Below are 18,156 nucleotides of genomic sequence, written 5' to 3'. Positions count from 1 at the left end.
AAGAATGGCTAAAAACTAACCAAATTTGGTGAAAGATAGGAACATAAATATATAAGAAGCTCAGAATCTCCCAAGTAAGATGAACCCAGAGCCACACTGAGACACATTCTAATCAAACTTCCAAAAGACAAAGAGCAGATCTTGAAAGCAGCAAGAGAGAAGCAAATCATCACATATGGGGATCTTCAATGAGAATGTATACAGATTTCTCATCAGAAACGTTGGAGGCCAGAAGACAGTGGGCCAATATAGTCAAAGTGCTCAAACAAACAAACCCCCCTGTCAACCAATAGTCCTATCCAGCAAAACTGTCCAAAAGTGGGGGAGAAATCAAGACATTCCCGGATAAAAGAGGAGGCAGTTTGTGATCACTAGAACTGCCCTACAAGAAATGCCCACAGGAGTTCTGCAAGGTGAAGTGAAAGACACCATCAATACCTCAAAGCCATATGGAGAAATAAAGATCTCAATAAAGGTAGATCATGAGCAATTATAAAAGCTAATATTGTAGCAATGGTATGTAACTGTACTCTGTTTCCTGCATGACTTAAGCACACCTAATAATGTAAAAGTTAGTACTAGGGTGCCTGGGTGGCTCAGTTGATTGAGCGTCCCACTTTGGCTCAGGTCGTGATCTCTCATTCCATGGGTTCACGCCCCACATTGGGCTCTGTGCTGACAGCTCAGAGCCTGGAGCCTGCTTCTGATTCTGTGTCTCCCTCTCTGCCCCTCCCCCACTTGTGCTCCCCCCCTCTCTCACTCTCTCAAAAAATAAAAATAAACATAAAAAAATATTTTAAAAAAAATCTCCCAAGAAAGAAAACTCCTGAAGTCAATGGCTTTACTAGTGACTTCTACCAGACATTGAAATAACTAACTTTCAAAAAAAAAAAAAAAAGAAGAGGAAAGAACACTTCCTAACACATTCCATGAGCCAGCATAATCCTGATACTAAAGCCAGAAAAGACACTATAAAGAAAACTACAGACCAATATCCCTTATAAGCATTGATGCAAAAATCCTCAACAAGATACTAACAAGTAGCATAGTAAAAGGTCCATACATCATGGCCAAATGGGATTTATTTCTGGGATGCAAGGATGGTCCAACATAAGACTATCAGTGTAATATACCATGTTAGTAAAAGGAAAGGGAAAAACCACATGTCATCTCAATGCAGAAAAAGCATTTGACAAAATTCAACACTCTTTCATGATAAAAATATAATATGTAATCAATATAAAAATATATAATTATTATAACTAGATATATATAATAAAAGTCATATATGAAAAACCCGTGGCAAACATAGTACTCAGTTGTGAAAGACAAAGGTTTTCCTCGAAGATCAGGACCAAGGTAAGGTTGGCCACTTTCATCACTTCTATTCAACACAGGACTGGAAGTTTTAGCCAGAGCAATTAAACAAGAAAAAGAAAAGGCATCTAAATTGGAATGGAAGTAGTAAAATTATTTGTTTGCAGATTAGATGCTCCTTATATATAGAAAACCCTAAAGACACCACACAAAAGACATTAGATCTAATACAGGAATTCAGCAAAGTTGTACAATACAAATCAACACAAAACAGTTGTATTTCTATACATGATGAACAATCTGAAAATGAAATTATAAAACAATTTCACTTATAACATCAAAAAGAATAAAATAAGAATTAACCAAGGAGGTGACAACTTGTACAATGAAAACTACAAAACAATTGGGGGAAAAAAAACAATTGCTGAAAGAAACTAAAGTAGACATAAATAAATAGAGGGATGCCTGGGTGGTTCAGTCGGTTGAGCATCTGACTTCGGCTCAGGTCATGATCTCCCCGTTCATGAGTTCGAGCCCTGAGTCGGGCTCTGTGCTAACAGCTGAGAACCTGGAGCCTGCTTCGGATTCTGTGTCTCCCTCTCTCTCTGCCACCTCCCCCCACTAGCTCACGCTCTCTCTCTGTCTCTCAAAAATAAATTAAAAAAAAAAAAAACGTAAAAAAAAATAATAAATGGAAACACATCCTATGTTCACAGATTGGAAGACTTAATATTGTTAAAATGTCAATATTATCCAAAGCGATCTGCAGATCCAATGCAATCCAATATCAAGATCCCAAAAAATAATTTTTTGCAAAAATAGGAAAACCCATCGAAAAATTCATATGGAACCTCATCCAAACGGCCTAAACAATCCTGAAAAAGAACAGATCTGGAGGACTCACGCTTTCTGATTTCAAAACTTACTTTGAAGATACATAATAAAAAGTGTGGTATTGGCATGAAGACAGACATATAGACCAGTGCAATAGAATAGAGAGCCCAGAGAAAAAATCCTCACAAATATGAACAAATCATTTTTGACAAGTGTGCCAAGACCATTCAATGGGGGAAAGCACGGTCTATTCAACAAATGGTTCTGGGGAAACTGAATGTCCACATGCAAAAGAACAAAATTAGGCCCTTACCTAACACCATATATAGAAATTAACCCCCAAAAAGTAACTCAAAATGAAACCAGGACCTACATGTAAAAGTTAAGATGGCAAAACTCTTAGAAGAAAACACAGGGCAAAAGCTTCTTGATTTTGAATTTGGCAGTGATTTCTTGGATATGACACCAAAGGTACAGGTAACAAAAGAAAAAATAGACAAATTGGCTTCATAAGAATTTAAAACTTTTCTACATCAAAAGACACTATCCACAGAGTAAAAAGGCAAGCCACAGAATGGGAGAAAATACTTGCAAATCATACTAAGGGATTAATATCCAGAATATATAGAGAACTCCTAAAATTTAACAATGAAACAACCCAATTCAGAAAATGGGCAAACGACTTGGATAGGCATTCTACTGAAGAAGATATATGAAGGTGGTTACTCTGGGCGGGGGGGGAGGGAGTGGTGGGGACAGGAAACAAGTGTTGGGGAGAGTGTGGGAAAATTGGAACACCTGAGCATTGTTGGAGGGAATATAAAATGGCTCAGCCACTGTAGAAAACAGTGTGGAGATTCCTCAAAAAATTAAAAATAGAATTACCATATGACCCAGCAATTCCACTTATGGGTATATACCCAAAAGATTGGAAAGCAGGGTGTTGAAGAGATATTTGTGACCCATCTTCATAGCAGCATTATTTGTAACAGCTGAAACATGGAAGCAGTTGAACTGTCCATCGACTGATGAATGGATAAGCAAAATGCAGCATATCCATACAATGGAATATTATTTGGCCTTAAAAAAGAAGAAAATCCTGTAATATGCTACAACATGGATGAACCTTAAGGACATTATGCTAAATGCAATAAATAAATCACAAAAAGACCCTCTATGATTCCAATTATAGATCATACTTAGAGTAGTCAAAATCATAGAGACAGAAAGTAGAATGATGGCTGCCAGGGGTGGCAGAGAGGCAGAGAGGCAGAGAGGGAGTGGCGGGGGGGGGGGGGGGCAGGGAGAGAGAGAATCCCAGCAGGTTCCATGCTGTCAGCACAGCGTCCCACACGGGGCTCAGACTCACGAACCATGCGATCATGACCTGAGCCAAAACCAAGAGTTGGGTGCTTAACCAACTGAGCCACCCAGGTGCCCCTTAAGATTTTATTTTTAAGTAATCTCTACATACAACATGGGGTTCAAACTCAAAACCCAAGATCAAGAGTCGCATGCTCTATCAACTGAGCCAGCATGTGCTCCATCAGTGTGAATATCTTTAATACCACTGAACTGTACACGTAAAAATAGTTGAGATGGTAAATTTTATGTTATGTGCATTTTAACACAATTAAAAAAGAAAACCAATGACACCAGTGAGTGGCCAATTCTCTGTGGTATGGAAGTTTAAGCTGCTTTAGTGATTTTGGATGGTCTTCTCAAAGTTAGTGTTTGGAGTTGATCATGGAGACAAGGTAACACTCATTTATTCCAAAGACAGGTGTGTGCTTAACATTTTGTTCAACTTTGGGGAATAGTTCGTCCATTAAAAATATTTAAATTTTTTTTTCAACGTTTTTTATTTATTTTTGGGACAGAGAGAGACAGAGCATGAACGGGGGAGGGACAGAGAGAGAGGGAGACACAGAATCGGAAACAGGCTCCAGGCTCTGAGCCATCAGCCCAGAGCCTGATGCGGGGCTCGAACTCACAGACCGCGAGATCGTGACCTGGCTGAAGTCGGACGCTTAACCGACTGCGCCACCCAGGCGCCCCAGTCCATTAAAAATATTTAAAGACAAATCCGTTTGAAAGGAAGATGGTGGGAAGCATACCCAGGTGACCTGGAACCCTTAAACTGGCAGCTGTAGGTCTTGGTCATCTTCTCAGACTGGGAGGAAACTCCAGGCTCACACGGGTAAAGGGTAAGTGTTGGGGGGAAAGATGACTTCCCACTGTGCCCCTTATCTTTGGGTACAGATGTTTCTCTTTTTCTGGGGAATGACATTCTCTGGAAACCTTGCTCTCATGTTCTAAAGAGGATTTTGCCAGTTGTCTGCCAGGCTACTGACCGACTTCCCTTGGCGGGTAGAACCCAACGTCAGTGTCAGGTTTCATTTTATGGGAATGTGTGATCTAAATTTCCAACATACAGTGAAGCTTTTATTGATAAGAATGGGCAGGTAGGGCCATATATTGATTGGTTTTTATGGGCAGTTGTGGCCTTTTTCACCTGAGAATGTGCAGCTCTTGAAGACTGATGGCCATCAGAGGTGAGGGTGCAGAAGACATGGTGGGCAGATGAATCTATACTGACCTAGTTCGACTCCTGGCTTGGGGACTGAGTCTGGTTTTGTGCTTTTGTGGCTTTTTTGCACTAACTGGGAGAGAGAAAACATTCTGGGTCTTGAGCTTTCCCTTTGTGCTTGAAGGGTTGCAATACTTACACTTTTCCAAGAACAGACCATCTGGAGCATTTGTTCAGAGTATTGGGCAATGACTTAAGCATCTTTCCTAAATTCCTCCATTTGAAATTCTTTTTCTTTAATGTTTATGTGTTTATTTTGAGAGACCATGCACAAGGGAGGGTGGTGCAGAGAGACAGAGGGAGAGAGAGAATCCCAAGCAGGGCAGAGCCGGACAGAGGGTCCATCTCTTGAACCGTGAGATCATGACTTGAGCCGAAATCAAGGGTTGGACGTTTAATGGACTGAACCACCCAGGCGTTCCTCCATTTGTAATTCTTAAGAATGTCCCATTAAATACTAGTGGTATTTAACACCTCTTTTTAAATCCTGCCAAAGTTAGTAACATAACTTTTTACTTTGAATATTATTTTTTGTCTTAGAGCCTATTTTATCTGATATCGATATGGCAAGTCCACCTCTCTTACGGTTGCCGTTTGCATGGTGTATCTTTTTCCATCTTATTTTCAAACCACTTGTATCTTTGAATCTACAGTGTCTCTCTTATAGGCAGCATCTATTTGATCTTGCCTTTTTAGCCTGTCTGACAATCTCTGTTTTTTGATTTGGAGCTCTCAGTCTACCTGCATTTAATGTAATCATCGGTGTGGTTAGATTTACATGTGCCATTTTGCTACTTTTATTTAATTTTAGAGACAGCGAGTGAGTGGGGAAGAGGAGCAGAGGGAGGGAGGGAGAGAGAGGGAGAATATTAAGCTGGTTCAACGTTCAGCACGGAGCCCGACTGGGGACTCAATGCCACGACCCTGGGATCATGACCTGAGCCAAAATCAAGAGTCACTCAACTGACTGAGCCACCCAGGAGCCCCCATTTTGCTCTTTTCTGTATCTCTTATGTCCATTTTCTATATATTTATGTTTCTATATAGAAAACATTTATACGTTTCTATATAGAAAACATTTAAGACTTAAAAATGCTTATATTGTGGTAATATATATAACCTAGAATTTGCCATTTACACTATTTTTAAGAGTAGAATTCAGTGGCATATTATATTTATAATGTGTCTCATGTCTTTTTGTTCCTATTTTTAACGTGTTTATTTTTTGTTGAATGACTGTTTTAGAACACAATTTTAATTTTGGATTTGTAAACCTAGTTTTTTAAGTTGTGTGTGTGTGTGGGGGGGTGCTCCAGGGATTACAATATGCATCTTTATTTTTGTTTTAATTTTTTAAATTTATTTTGAGAGACACAGAACATGAGCAGATGAGGCAGAGAGAGAGGGAGAGAGAGAATCCCAAGCAAGCTCCACACTGCAGAGCCTGACACGGGGCTTGAACTCATGAAACCATGAGATCATGACCTGAGCCAAAACCAAGAGTTGGACACTTAACTGACTGAGCCACCCAGGTAACCCTCACATTTAGGTTTTTAATATATTTTGAGTTTATGGGTGCGTGGCTGGCTCAGTCAGAAGAGCATGCAACTCTTGACTCAGGGTTGTGAGTTCAAGCCCCATGTTGGGTGTAGACATTACTTAAAAATAAAATTTTAAAAATTCATTTTGAGTTTATTTTTGTGCATGATGTAAATGACTTCTTTTCATAAGAACAGTTTTAGGTTCACAGCAAAATTGAGGGAAAGGTACAGAGATTTCCCATATACCCTCTGCCCCAACACATGCGTAGCCTTTCCCATTATTAATATTCTGACCACAGTGGGCAGTTACAATTGAACCTAATTGACAGTTTGCATAGACTTTATTTATTTTAATGTTTATTTATTTTTGAGACAGAGAGAGAGCATGAATGGGGGAGGGTCAGAGAGAGAGAGGGAGACACAGAGTCTGAAACAGGATCCAGGCTCTGAGCTGTCAGCACAGAGCCCGAAACAGGGCTTGAACTCACGAGTCATGAGACCATGACCTGAGCTGAAGTCGGACGCTCAACCGACTGAGCCACCCAGACAACCCTTGCATAGACTTTAAAAAATAATTTGTGTTTCTCTAAGGAGTATCTGTGGACTCATTATCATTATATTTTCCTTTAATTCTTTGAACATTTCTGTAAGAATTGCTTTGAAGTGTTTTTCTACTAATTCCAACATCTGGGTCCACTCAAAGTCAATTTCTATTGGCTGCTGTTTTCCCTGTATGTTGGTCACACTTTCCTGCTGCTTCGCATGTCTATTATGTTTTCGTTGAAAACTGACATTTTAGATAATATAGTATAGCAATTCTATTACATTCTATTACATTTTTCTAAGGTTGTTTTTCTTTGGAAACGTGCCTGGACTTAAACTGTAGAATCTCTCCCTCTGTAGTGTGACGCTGGTGTGTCTGCTCAGTTTGTTGTTTTTTGTTTTTTTTTTATATTTATTTTTGAGAGACAGAGAGAGACAGCATAGGCAGGGGAGGGGCAGAGAGAGAGAGAGAGAGAGAGGGAGACACAGAACATGAAGCAGGCTCCAGGCTCTGAGCTGTCAGCACAGAGCCCGACGTGGGGCTCGAACTCATGGACTTCGAGATCATGACCTGAGCTGAAGTCAGACGCTTAACCAACTGAGCCAGCCAGGTGCCCCAATGTTTTTTTTAATCCTTATTTTTATTTATGTCTAGAGGTCACTGCTGTGTCTTCCTAATGTAGTAGTCAGCCAATGTTTTTAGGCAGAGGTTGTACCCAAATATTTTAAGTCTGTGAGAATCCTGTCCTCTGCTGATCGATGTGTTTGTGGGTTGGGAACCCTTTCAAGCCTCCATTGGCTTTCGCTCTTCCCTGGCCTCTCCTGGGTCTCTCCCATTCATGCATAGCTCCCCAGTTCGCCAAGGATGTGTGGAGAGTGTAGGTCAGCTTTTCTATGGTTTTCTCACTTTGGGGCCCTTTCTGTCCTATTTTCTGGCTGGTCTGTGGCTTACCCCACCTTGGACCGGAAGCTTGGGTTGGTAAGGCTGCAGGTGTTTGTCATTCATTTCCCAACTGAACCCACCACTTTTAGCCAGCAAAAGTAAAAACCTAGATTTTAGGGTTTTGCAGCCGGTCCCACATTGGTAAGGCCACCATTTTTGCCAACTGAGCTGGGAGGGTGAACGGCTGGGAACAGCCTCCAGCAGTTTTAAAAAAAAAATGATGCCTCTCATTTTGTTGTCTGCCTTTGGTGGATTTCCAGCACCCTGAAGCGGTTGTTATTGACCATTTTCCCTAATACACACGCACACGCACGCACGTGCATATTTGGTTGGTTGGTTGGTTGGTTGGTTGGTTGGTTGTTTTTACAGAGAGGAATTGACTACCTCTTTATATAGGACTGTGCTCACCTTCTTCTCATTCTTTACTGTCTTTTCAGGTGAAGAAAGTGAGTCTCAAAGAATGAAGCAATTCGTCCTAGGTCACGCAGCTGTGACGTAGGGGAGCTAGAATTACACTGTGGGGCTCTATTTGTAAATTAAAAAAGGCACTTTTAAGAAGTATGGCTGACATACAATAATTTATACTCATTTAAACCATACACCCTGACAGGTTTTGACATATGCGTATGCACATTAACGCCATCAAGATAGTGAACATCTCATTGTACGTTTCTTTATACTCTTTCTTCCCTTCCCACATCTCTAGGCAACCACTGATTTACTTTCACTCTAGTTTGCATTTCCTAGAATTGCATGTTGGTGCAACCACACAGAATATACTTTCTTTTGTCTATCTTTTTTCACTCAGCATAATTTATCCATATATATCAGCAGTTTGTTTCTTCTTATTGTGAAATAGTATTCCATCGTATGGACAGGCGAGGGTTCGGCTATTTATCTGTTGATGGATGTTTGTATTATGTCCAGGTTTGGGTTATTACAAATAAATCTGCAGACATTTGTGTACAAGTCTCTGTGCACACACATAGACATGTGCTTTCATTGCTCTTGGGTTATATTTAGGAGCGGTATAGCTGGGTCATACGGAAGGTGAACGTTCAACATTTAAAATAAGTTTTAATTTGGAATAATTTTAGATTTACTGACGTTTCAAAGATAGCACAGTTTAGTTTCCGTTATTATTAGCATCTTACATCCCTATCATGCATTTGTCAAAGTGAAGAAACTGACACTGATACGTGACTATTAATTAAGCTCCAGACTTTTTCACATTTCAGCCCTTTTCCCAGTTACACTATCTTTCTGTTTCAGGATCCAGTTCAGGGCACCACATTGCATCTAGTTGTCAAGTCTCCCCAGTCTCTTCTGGTCTGTTACAGTTTCTAAGCGGTTCCCTTCTCTTCATGACCTTGGCAGTCTGGAAAAATACTGGCCAGTTATCCTGTGGAATGGGATAGCAAGTCCTTCCATCTGGATTTCTGACGTTTCCTCCTCATGATAGAACTGGGTGTATGAGCTTTGGGAACAACCACCACAGAAGTGAGGTGCCCTTCTCATATATCCGGGGTATGTAACATTCACACATCTCTGGTGATGGTCACTATCACTTGGTTAAGGTGGTGTTTACAAGGTTTCTCCCCACTTTCAAAGGGGCAGAGAGATTTAGTTCTCCCTCCCGTAGCAAGGAGTAGCTACATATATTATTTGGAATTCTTCTGTAAGGAAGACACGTATCTTCTCTCGTTTCTTTATTCAGTCATTTATTTATAGCGGTATAGAGTCCTGTATATTTATCTCGCACTTGGATTATAAAAACTACTGCAAATATTTATTTTGTTTCTCCGTTTGCTCCAGTTTTGGCCACTGGAGTCTCTTTTAGGCTACTCCTGTGTCTTTTGTTCCTGCCGCCATGTCCACATGCTCAATTTCTGGTACTACAAGATGCCGAAAATACATCTACAGTCTCCGTGCCCAACCCCCAGAATCTGTTATTTCTTCAAGGAGAATGGTGTTTGGAAACTAAGATCTGGGACCTAGCATGCTCATTATTGCAGAAGTGGCACTGCTTCTGGGCCTCTTGGGGGACTGAGGTACGTGAGGTATGTCAAAACTGACATAGTAGTATTTTACTATAAATACTAAGCTAACCATGAGTTCACTGTGGTGTCTCTGACCCCAATCCAGTACCAGAGGGATCATTCAAGCCTTCTCCGGTGCTTATCTCTTACCCCATCCAACAGAGAGAAGAACCCTGGCTCCCACTACCCGCCAACCAACGACTAATGCACTCGACCCCAGTGCGCGTGTATGCAGTTCCCCGCCTTGGGAAATAAAGGTATCACCCAGAGTACAGTGTTTACGGGCAGCTGCTGTTGTGTTTAGCCTTGTGGTTTCCAGTTAAAACGTGGTTTCCCAAAGTTACTTAGATCAGCTCCTTTCCCCCCATCTGGGGAGTCTGTTTTTTAATGGATGGAAGTCATGAAGACCATCAGCTGGTTACAAGGAAGAGACTGTGGAGTTATTTCCTTTCAAAGACCATAGACAGACTTCAAATTAACCGTGGAAATTCCTGACCAGGATTCAAGAAAGAAAAAATAGAAAAAAGAAAACTTAGCCCTTCTCTCTTTTCTCTCCCTGTGAAAGTAACAGCCCCTCCTAAGTGATACAGTGGGTCCAGTGCTTGCTAAGACAGGACCGCGGCCTTCTTACGTTTTCACCGTGCTTACGCTTAAAGCAGAACGAACAGGCATCTCCAAATAACAAGTTTATATTGGGAAAGTCTGTAGAAACACAAGGGGCTTAAGACCGGCTTTGGGGCCATCCCCATCACACCGCTGTCTCTGACACTTTGAGTTCAAACCCTGCCACCAGCTTAAGCATTCCTTATTTGACACTCAGTGTGTTTCCAGACCCTTCTCCCAGCCCTGCCTAGCCGCGCCCCTAAAACAAAAGGAAAGGTTTGAACTGAGCGGTCATGGCTGCTCTACTGCCCCTCAAAGGGAGGAGGACCTGGATTGTTGCAGGCTCTGCGGGGAGCGGGTGGTATCGGATCGCCTGCGGGGTGCATGCACTTCCACAGGGCTAGGCGGGCGCGGCCCGGTGCACTTGGCCAGAGGGCGCGCAGACGCGGTGGGGCCGCGAATAAGCCCAGAGAGGCCGTGTGCAGCCAGGCTGCGCGTGCGCAGGCGTGGTGGGACGTGTGGGAGGGGGGCATGGGGGGTGGGGCGCACGGGGCCTGCGGGTGCACAGGCACAGTGGGCCGTGGCTGGAGAGCGGTCGCACGTGCCTGGGGTTGCGCAGGCGCGATTGGCCGGGGGTGGCTGTACAGGGCCGGGGCGCGCAGGCGTAGTGGGTGGTGTGTAGGGGGGAAGGGGTCGGGCGCACGTGGCCGGCCTCGGCGCAGGCGTGATGGGCAGTGGAGGTGGGGGGGGCGCTGAGTGCACGTGGCTAGGGGTGCGCAGGCGCAGTGGGTGGGGAGGTGCGGGCGCACGTGGCCGGGGGCACGCGCGCAGGCGCCGTGGGCGGCGGGGCAGGTCTAGGCGGCATGGAGCGGTTACGTTGGCGGGTGGCGGCTGTGGCGACCGTGGGTCTCGCGCTGGCTCTGGAGGCGCTGCCCTCCGTGCTGCGCTGGTTGCGGGCCTGGCGACGGCGAGGGTGGCAGAGCCCTCTGCGGCGCGAGGTGCTCTTCTTCCCGTCGCAGGTGACCTGCACCGAGGCTCTGCTGCAGGCCCCGAGCAAGGGGCCGTCGGGGCCGCCAGCGGGCTGCCCGTGCAGCCTGCCCCACGGCGAGAGCTCGCTCAGCCGCCTGCTGGGCGCCCTGTTGGCCGCCCGCGCCAGCCTGGAGCTCTGCCTCTTTGCCTTCTCCAGCCCGCAATTGGGGCGCGCGGTGCAGCTGCTTCACCAGCGCGGGGTGCGCGTCCGGGTCATTACCGACTGCGACTACATGGCCCTTAACGGTTCGCAGATCGGCCTGCTCCGCAAGGCAGGTAGGCCGGGCCAGAGAGGCCGGCAGTCCCGGCTTGGGACTCAGGTCCGTGGAGAACCTCTGGGGAGGGTCATCAGGCCCCCAGCCTGGCGAATGATGTGATCCCGGGGGCCTTAGGCAGTGGGGGAGAATGTCAAAAGCAGAAACTTGGTGGGGGGTCTGAGTATAGGTGAGACCCCATATATGTCCCCTGGTGGCCTTGTGAGGTCAGGATGGTTTAGTCTGGAGAGACTCCAGGGCCGTCTGTAAAGAGCACCTGCCTTCACCCAGTGGGTGCACTTCTGTGCAGGGAGGTGTTAACGCTGGATACCTGAGTGTGAGCCCGGAGGAGTGAGCAGGCTGTGTGTTCCCAGCTAGTGGAGAAGATCTGGGGGATTCTCAGAGGCTGGGGGCCTGCCCAGCGACACCGGGGAAAGCGGACGTAGCTCCTGTGATTCCCAGTTTCTGATGACTGGCGTTGGCCTTGGGGGGCTGTGGGGAAAGCCTGTACCGGGTAGAGGCAGGGGATGTAGCCCCACCAGCTGAGTTTTTGACGTAGCAGACTGAAATGACAATGGCTTAGCCAGGCAGCACTCAGGAAATCAGGGGCGAACTGTAAAAACAAACCTGCAAGGCCCGCCGCTAGCGGACTGTCAGTGACCGTGTGCATAGGAGCGGGTGTGCCAAGATGGCGAAGGTGGGGCTTCCGGACTGAGGGGCCAAAGGAGGAAAAGTCATTTCACCTTAAATGCGCTAGTGAATTTTATGCTGGGGCTTTTGAAATGAATAAAAACGATATACTAAAAAACGTGGAGCTAAAATGTTTAGATGGTGAGCAGTTAATTTGTTTCTCCGGCTGCAGGAGGACAGGTAAGACGGATACGTCTGGCTGGCCTTTCTCTTGCAGTGGGATGGGGACAGTTGAAGCGGGAAGTATGAATAATTTTGCAAAGGGTCTAAATTCAGATTCTGGGCTTACCCGTGAGGTCTGTATTTCCTCCTCAGCCTCAGTATAACAGTTGTGTTTTGCATGTGGGACTTAAGATCTGTTCTGAAGGTAGAGCTAACAGGGGTTGCTGGCGGGTTGGTTAGAGAAGCGGTGTTCGGGTCCCCTGGGATAGGAAGGTTACAAGGCAGGGTTGCTGGCAAAATACAGGATGTCCAGGTAAATTTGAAGTTCAGATAAGCAACGAATACTTTTTAGTGTATGTCCCAAATATTGCATGGGACACACTTACTTTAAAAAACTATCTGTAGGGGCACCTGGGTGGCTCAGTCGGTTAAGCGTCTGACTCCGGCCCAGGTCATGATCTCACGGTTCGTGAGTTCGAGCCTCATGTCCAGCACTGTGCTGACAGCTCAGAGCCTGGAGCCTGCTTTGGATTCTGTGTCTCCCTCTCTCTCTGTCCCTCCCCTGCCCCTGCTTGCACTGTCTCTCAAAAAGAAACGTTAACCCCCCCCCTTTTTTTAAAATAAAAAAAGTATTTGTTGTTTATCTGAAATCACATCTTAATTTGGACATCCTGTATTTTTATTTGTGAAGTCTGGTGACTCTGTTGCAAAGCAGCCTATTTTAAACTGTTCTCTTAAATCACACATTTCTTATGGTCTCGTCCACTAAGCAGATAACCCAGGAGGTAGGCATTATTCCAGGGTTGAGGCAGAGGAGGATGGACAGACGGGTCCTGCCCGAGGGGAGTTTGAAAACGGTAGGAGAGAGACAAACAGGAAAACAAAAGGCAAGGATTACAGGCTCCGTGGCGAGTGAAGGAGGCAAAGCGAGGGAGAATTCGGTTTTGTAGCAGTTAGAACTCTTTCTGCTTTGGCAGAAAGGCCCAGGGCATGCTGGGAGTTAGGGGCCCCAGCCGGCTGGCTTTGGGGTGACACTTCATTCCCTCGCCCGAAGCACCCAGGGCCTGGTTTCTCCTGCAGTCTTCCTGCTTGAGGCCCATCCTCCCCTTACGCAGTGGGGTGTGGTGCTGGCGTGCGTGGCGTTGGCAGGGGTGCCCCAGTTCCAGGGGTGGGCCCAGTGAGAGCTTGAAGGCAAGGAAAGCCCGGCGAACGATTGTTGCCCTGACCCCTCTGGCAGGGTCCGTGATGGGCCCTCCCAGAACCAGTAACCCGGGATTGTGCTGGTTGGTGCGTCCTTGAGAAGTGCGGGCGGGCAGACCTCACCCAGGTTCCAGGGCTGCCTGTCGGCGCCAGAAGGCAAGTGGTGTGAGTGTTGCCGTCCCGCCCCTCGGGACCGGCTGTCCCCACCGCCCCCCGGTCCTGGGCCACCACGCTCGCCGTTCCCTCGGCCTTCCCTCCTGTGCGCTGGCAGCGGCTGGTCACCATCTGGCTCGGCCACCGCCTCCTGCCCAAGGGTGACGAGCTTCCCGTCTCCCCTACCAAGTCAGAACTAGAGCAGCAGCTGCTGGGAAACGGTCTGCACTTGAGGAGGGGCTCCGGTGTCTGAACGAAAGCGTTGTAAGAGGCGGTGGAGAAGTCTGACTTGCCCTTTTTGCAGGCATCCAGGTGCGACACGATCAGGACCTGGGCTACATGCATCACAAGTTTGCCATAGTGGACAAGAAGGTGCTGATCACGGGCTCCCTCAACTGGACCACTCAAGCCATTCAGAACAACAGAGAAAATGTTTTGATTATGGAGGACGAAGAGTATGTGAGGCTTTTTCTGGAAGAATTTGAGCGTATCTGGGAAGAGTTTAATCCTACAAAGTATACCTTTTTCCCACAAAAGAAGAGGAATCACTGAAGCTTTGCTCTCCTCTGTCTTCAGAGTTCAAGGCGAGAACGGTGTTCGGCGTTACAGAACTTTTGTCCCCGCAGTCGAAACCACACCAGATCTAAAAGGATGGGACTCAGGACGGGCCTGTGCCCGCCCAGAGCGGCTGCCGGGTTCCGTGTCAGACTGTGCAGTCTACGTGAGAGAAATCTCAACGTGAGGAAAAAACACATTCAGACTCCGTTCTCGTTCATTAAAACACTAAAGTGAAGTGCAGAGTGGGGTTAAGGAGGAAGGGGAATCCCTGCAACCCGAGTCTCTTGTTTCAGGTCAGCTCGCTTCCCACCAGTATGTTCGGCGACAGCTTTTCAGGAATGGGCGTTCTGGAACTCGCCTCCTGCCTTGGGCCAGGTTTCTCCTGCTGTACAGAAAAGGCAAGATACCTCTTTCAGGATGTAAAGGCTGATTCCTCTTCCTGATTCTAGAGAATCTCTTGCTATGGCATCCGCTCCCCTGGCACTGTCTCCCACACTGTCTCCTCCTTTCCTGTTGGCCTGGCCCAACCCTTCCAGCACAGCTAACCCCCTGGGATGGGGCAGAGGTGGGCAGTCTCTCCATTTCTGCTGTCAGCGGCTCGTGGGTGCTTATGGGCAGGTTTGAGTCCGAAGAGGTTAAGGAGAGAAGTCAGGAAAAAGGGCAGGAGAGGGGGGTGCCGGGCACGGCAGGAGTGGGAGCCGCCTTCCGGGCCCCCCTGCAAACATTGGTTGCCACCACAGCGGGCAGGTCATTGTCCTAGCCGGGGTGCCTTGCATGGTGACCCTTTAAAATAAATACACAGGAGAAAAAAAGAACCCCACAAGTACCCAGGAGAATGTTCATCTTCCACAGCTTCCCTTCTGTTTTCATCGTGGTGAGTTGCTCAGTCTATCAGCAAGGACTGGAAGTGGCCAGAGGCTGCTTCTGTTTCTGTGTTAAGCCTTTAATTGTTAGCATGCTCGCATTCAAGGTAATTTTGTGCACTTAGAAGTGACCTTCACTGTACCACCTGTGAACTTGGCTAATTGGCATTTTTGGCTCAGCGTAATCAATCGTGGGTTACCTGACCATCTGGAGGAATAAACTAGAAGAGAGCCTCTTTTCAGGCTGTGGCACCTCACAGATCTGTTTTTATTCTCAGCTCAGGGATTTGCTTTCACCATTAATTACAATAGCTATCTTACGTACATTTGTGAAATGTTATTTTTTCATTAACGTGTATCTTTATGGAGAGATTGTTCACGTGACACCTGAATAGCGATTTGGCCATCTTGTCCTATTTCTGTATGTAATCGTCCTGACGTCTGTTGGGCGTGTTTCACTTTCCCCATCACACTCATGGAGCCACCTGGAGAGACCACTCATCGTGGCATGTTTTTCCTTGTTTAAAGTTATCTTTGACTTACTGTGTTAGGCAAGTACATGCAAAGTTAATTTTCCTGATTTAATTGAAGCTAACAAGTATAATACATGGATTGGAACTCACAGGAAATGGTTTTGGACTGAATGTGTTTTTTCCCCCCAAGTTGCATCTGCACTCCTGCAGCCTGTGTTCTGGAGAGAAAACAGGAGGAGTTGTAGGATGTGTCTGTGTCCTGGATGCTGAAGCCGCATCGTCCTGCACGTCTGCACGTTTGAATAAAGGCGTTCTTACTCTGGAATGTTAGTAGTGTGTCTTTGCCTTTTGCAGATCCAAATCGTGGGTGCTGTTAATGAAACAAATACCATTTTGCAGCAGTGGATGACATACGGCTATTTAGAGACTGCTGGTCAAGAGAGGAGCCCCAGGCAGGAGTAAGACCTCAGTGTTCCTTGGGGGACCGTCTAAAGTGTTCTCGAAGATGTCCATGCCGCCGTGGCAGGATTTCCAGCATTTTCCTCCAACCTGTGAAGGTTGGCTTGCGTGCAGCTCACTCCCACTGGTATCTGGGTCTTTGCCGTGGCTTGCATCCCCTTCTTCTAGAAGCAGGCTGGCGCTCAGACGTATGTCAGTAACCGTGTGCGCATAAGGTGACCTAGCCGAGCTGTCTGGATGTTTTCAGGATTCCTAAATGATCTCGTAAGATTTTTTATTTAATGGCTTTGTTTATATTGTTATCTTCATTATCTTAGCAGTAGGAAATCAAATCTCACAAGATTCGGGTTTTCTGAAAAGAACTGTGGTGAGATGACACTTCCTCCTGCAACCCTCATGATTAGAAAACACCGTTGGAGTGGGAATTGGCCACGACAGTGCCCATAGCTGTGAAGTACACCAGGAAGGTTTGAAGGAACCAATACAACGTGTCTTTGTAATTTATTGGGAGAGAGACAGACACAGTGCGAGGCAGAAGCTGCGAAGTTGTGAGATCATGACCTGAGCTGAAACCAAGAGTTGGGCACTTAACCAAGTGGGCCACCCAGGTGCCCCAACAGTATTGTGTGTGTGTGTGTAAGTTTGTTTATTTTGAGAGAGACAGTGAGTGGGGGAGGGGCAGAGAGGGAGAGAGAGAATCCCAAGCAGGCTGACAATGTGGAGCACGATTTGGGGCCTGAACTCACCAACTGCGAGATTGTGACCTGAGCCAAAATCAAGAGTCGGATGCTTAACCGACTGAGCCAACCCGGTGGCCTACAGCTGTCTTATATTTTAAGGCATGTTTTGGTTCTTTTGAATTGTTTTTAAAACAGCTGATTACTTAAAAAAAAAAAACAACAACACTTCATTGAGATTCATACATGAATCATACATGAAAAGATTCACCCTTTTGAAGAATGCAATTCAGTGGTTTTTAGTACATAACAGAGTTGTGCGGCCATCGCCACTCTTGGATCCCAGAGCGTATTCTTCAGCCCAGAGAGAAACCATGTCCCAAGAGCAGCACTCTCCGTTCTCTGCCCCCTCCCAGCCCTTGGCAACCGTCTCCTTCCTGTCTCTGGATTTTCCTATAAATGGAATCCTACAGTATGTGGCATTTTGTATGTGCCTTCTTTCACTCAGCATAATGTTTTTGAGGCTGTCCCTGTTGTAGCATGTGCGTGTCAGTATTTCACTTCTTTCTGTAGTTGAGTCCTAGAATATTCTGTCACGTGGATATACATTAAAAAAAACCCCATTCATCGTTTGATGGACATTTTGGTTTCCACCATTACAAATAATGATGCTGTAAACATTTCACATGTAAGTGTTCACGCCGATATGTTTTCACTTCTCAAGTACATAGCTAGGAGTAGATTTTTGGGGTCCAAGAACTCTTGTCTGAGAAACTACCAGACTTTTCCATTCCAACCAGCAGTGTAGGAGGGTTTCTTCTTCTCCACAACCTTGCCAACAGAAAATCATTACTGACTTTTAAAATTATAGCCAGCTCACTGGGTGTGAGGTGGTATCTCATTGTGGTTTTGACTTGCCTTTTCTTGATGACTAATGAAGATGAACATCTCATGTCCCTGTCGTTTGTATATTGTCTTTGGAGAAATGTCTGTTCAAGTCCTTTGCCCGTTTTTAAAATATTGGGTTGCCTTTTTATTGATGAATTATAAGAGTTATAAGTTATGACCTATAACTTCATATGAATTATAAGGATTCTAAGAGTTCTTTTTATATTTCGGACTCCAGTCCCTTATCAGAAATATGATTTGCAAATAATTTCTCCCATTCTCTGGATGGTCTTTTTTCTTGGGTACTGTTGGCATTTGCGTGTTAGAAATACCTGTTTTT

The 18,156-nt window shown here is 45.7% G+C and overlaps 1 protein-coding gene across 2 annotated transcripts; it reads left to right on the top strand.

The window, feature by feature from the left end:
* Window positions 1–11,240: 11,240 nt before the first annotated feature.
* PLD6 (phospholipase D family member 6) lies at window positions 11,241–18,155 on the top strand. Of its 2 annotated transcripts, XR_008418646.1 has the most exons (3): window positions 11,241–11,715; window positions 14,203–15,330; window positions 16,147–18,155. XR_008418646.1 is itself a non-coding variant. In XM_019413249.2 (2 exons), exons 1-2 carry the CDS (start codon window positions 11,274–11,276, stop codon window positions 14,448–14,450), a joined length of 690 nt encoding a protein of 229 aa, XP_019268794.1. In that variant the 5' UTR covers window positions 11,241–11,273; the 3' UTR covers window positions 14,451–16,117. The 2 variants fall into 2 exon arrangements, 1 of the variants encoding a protein (XP_019268794.1); XM_019413249.2 differs by lacking the exon at window positions 16,147–18,155 and having other exon boundaries at window positions 14,203–16,117.
* The last annotated feature ends 1 nt before the right edge of the window (window position 18,156 follows it).

Source organism: Panthera pardus, unplaced genomic scaffold, assembly GCF_024362965.1.
Source record: "Panthera pardus isolate Hobbes unplaced genomic scaffold, ASM2436296v1 HiC_scaffold_3, whole genome shotgun sequence".
NCBI classification, from domain to species: Eukaryota; Metazoa; Chordata; class Mammalia; order Carnivora; family Felidae; genus Panthera; species Panthera pardus.
This window is presented reverse-complemented; position numbering and strand designations above follow the sequence as displayed.

Coding starts and splice junctions, on each gene's coding strand:
- PLD6 (XM_019413249.2), top strand. CDS start 11,274: ATGGAGCGGTTACGTTGGCGGGTGGCGGCTGTGGCGACCGTGGGTCTC. Junction 11,716..14,202: donor CGGCCTGCTCCGCAAGGCAG/GTAGGCCGGGCC, acceptor CCCTTTTTGCAG/GCATCCAGGTGCGACACGAT.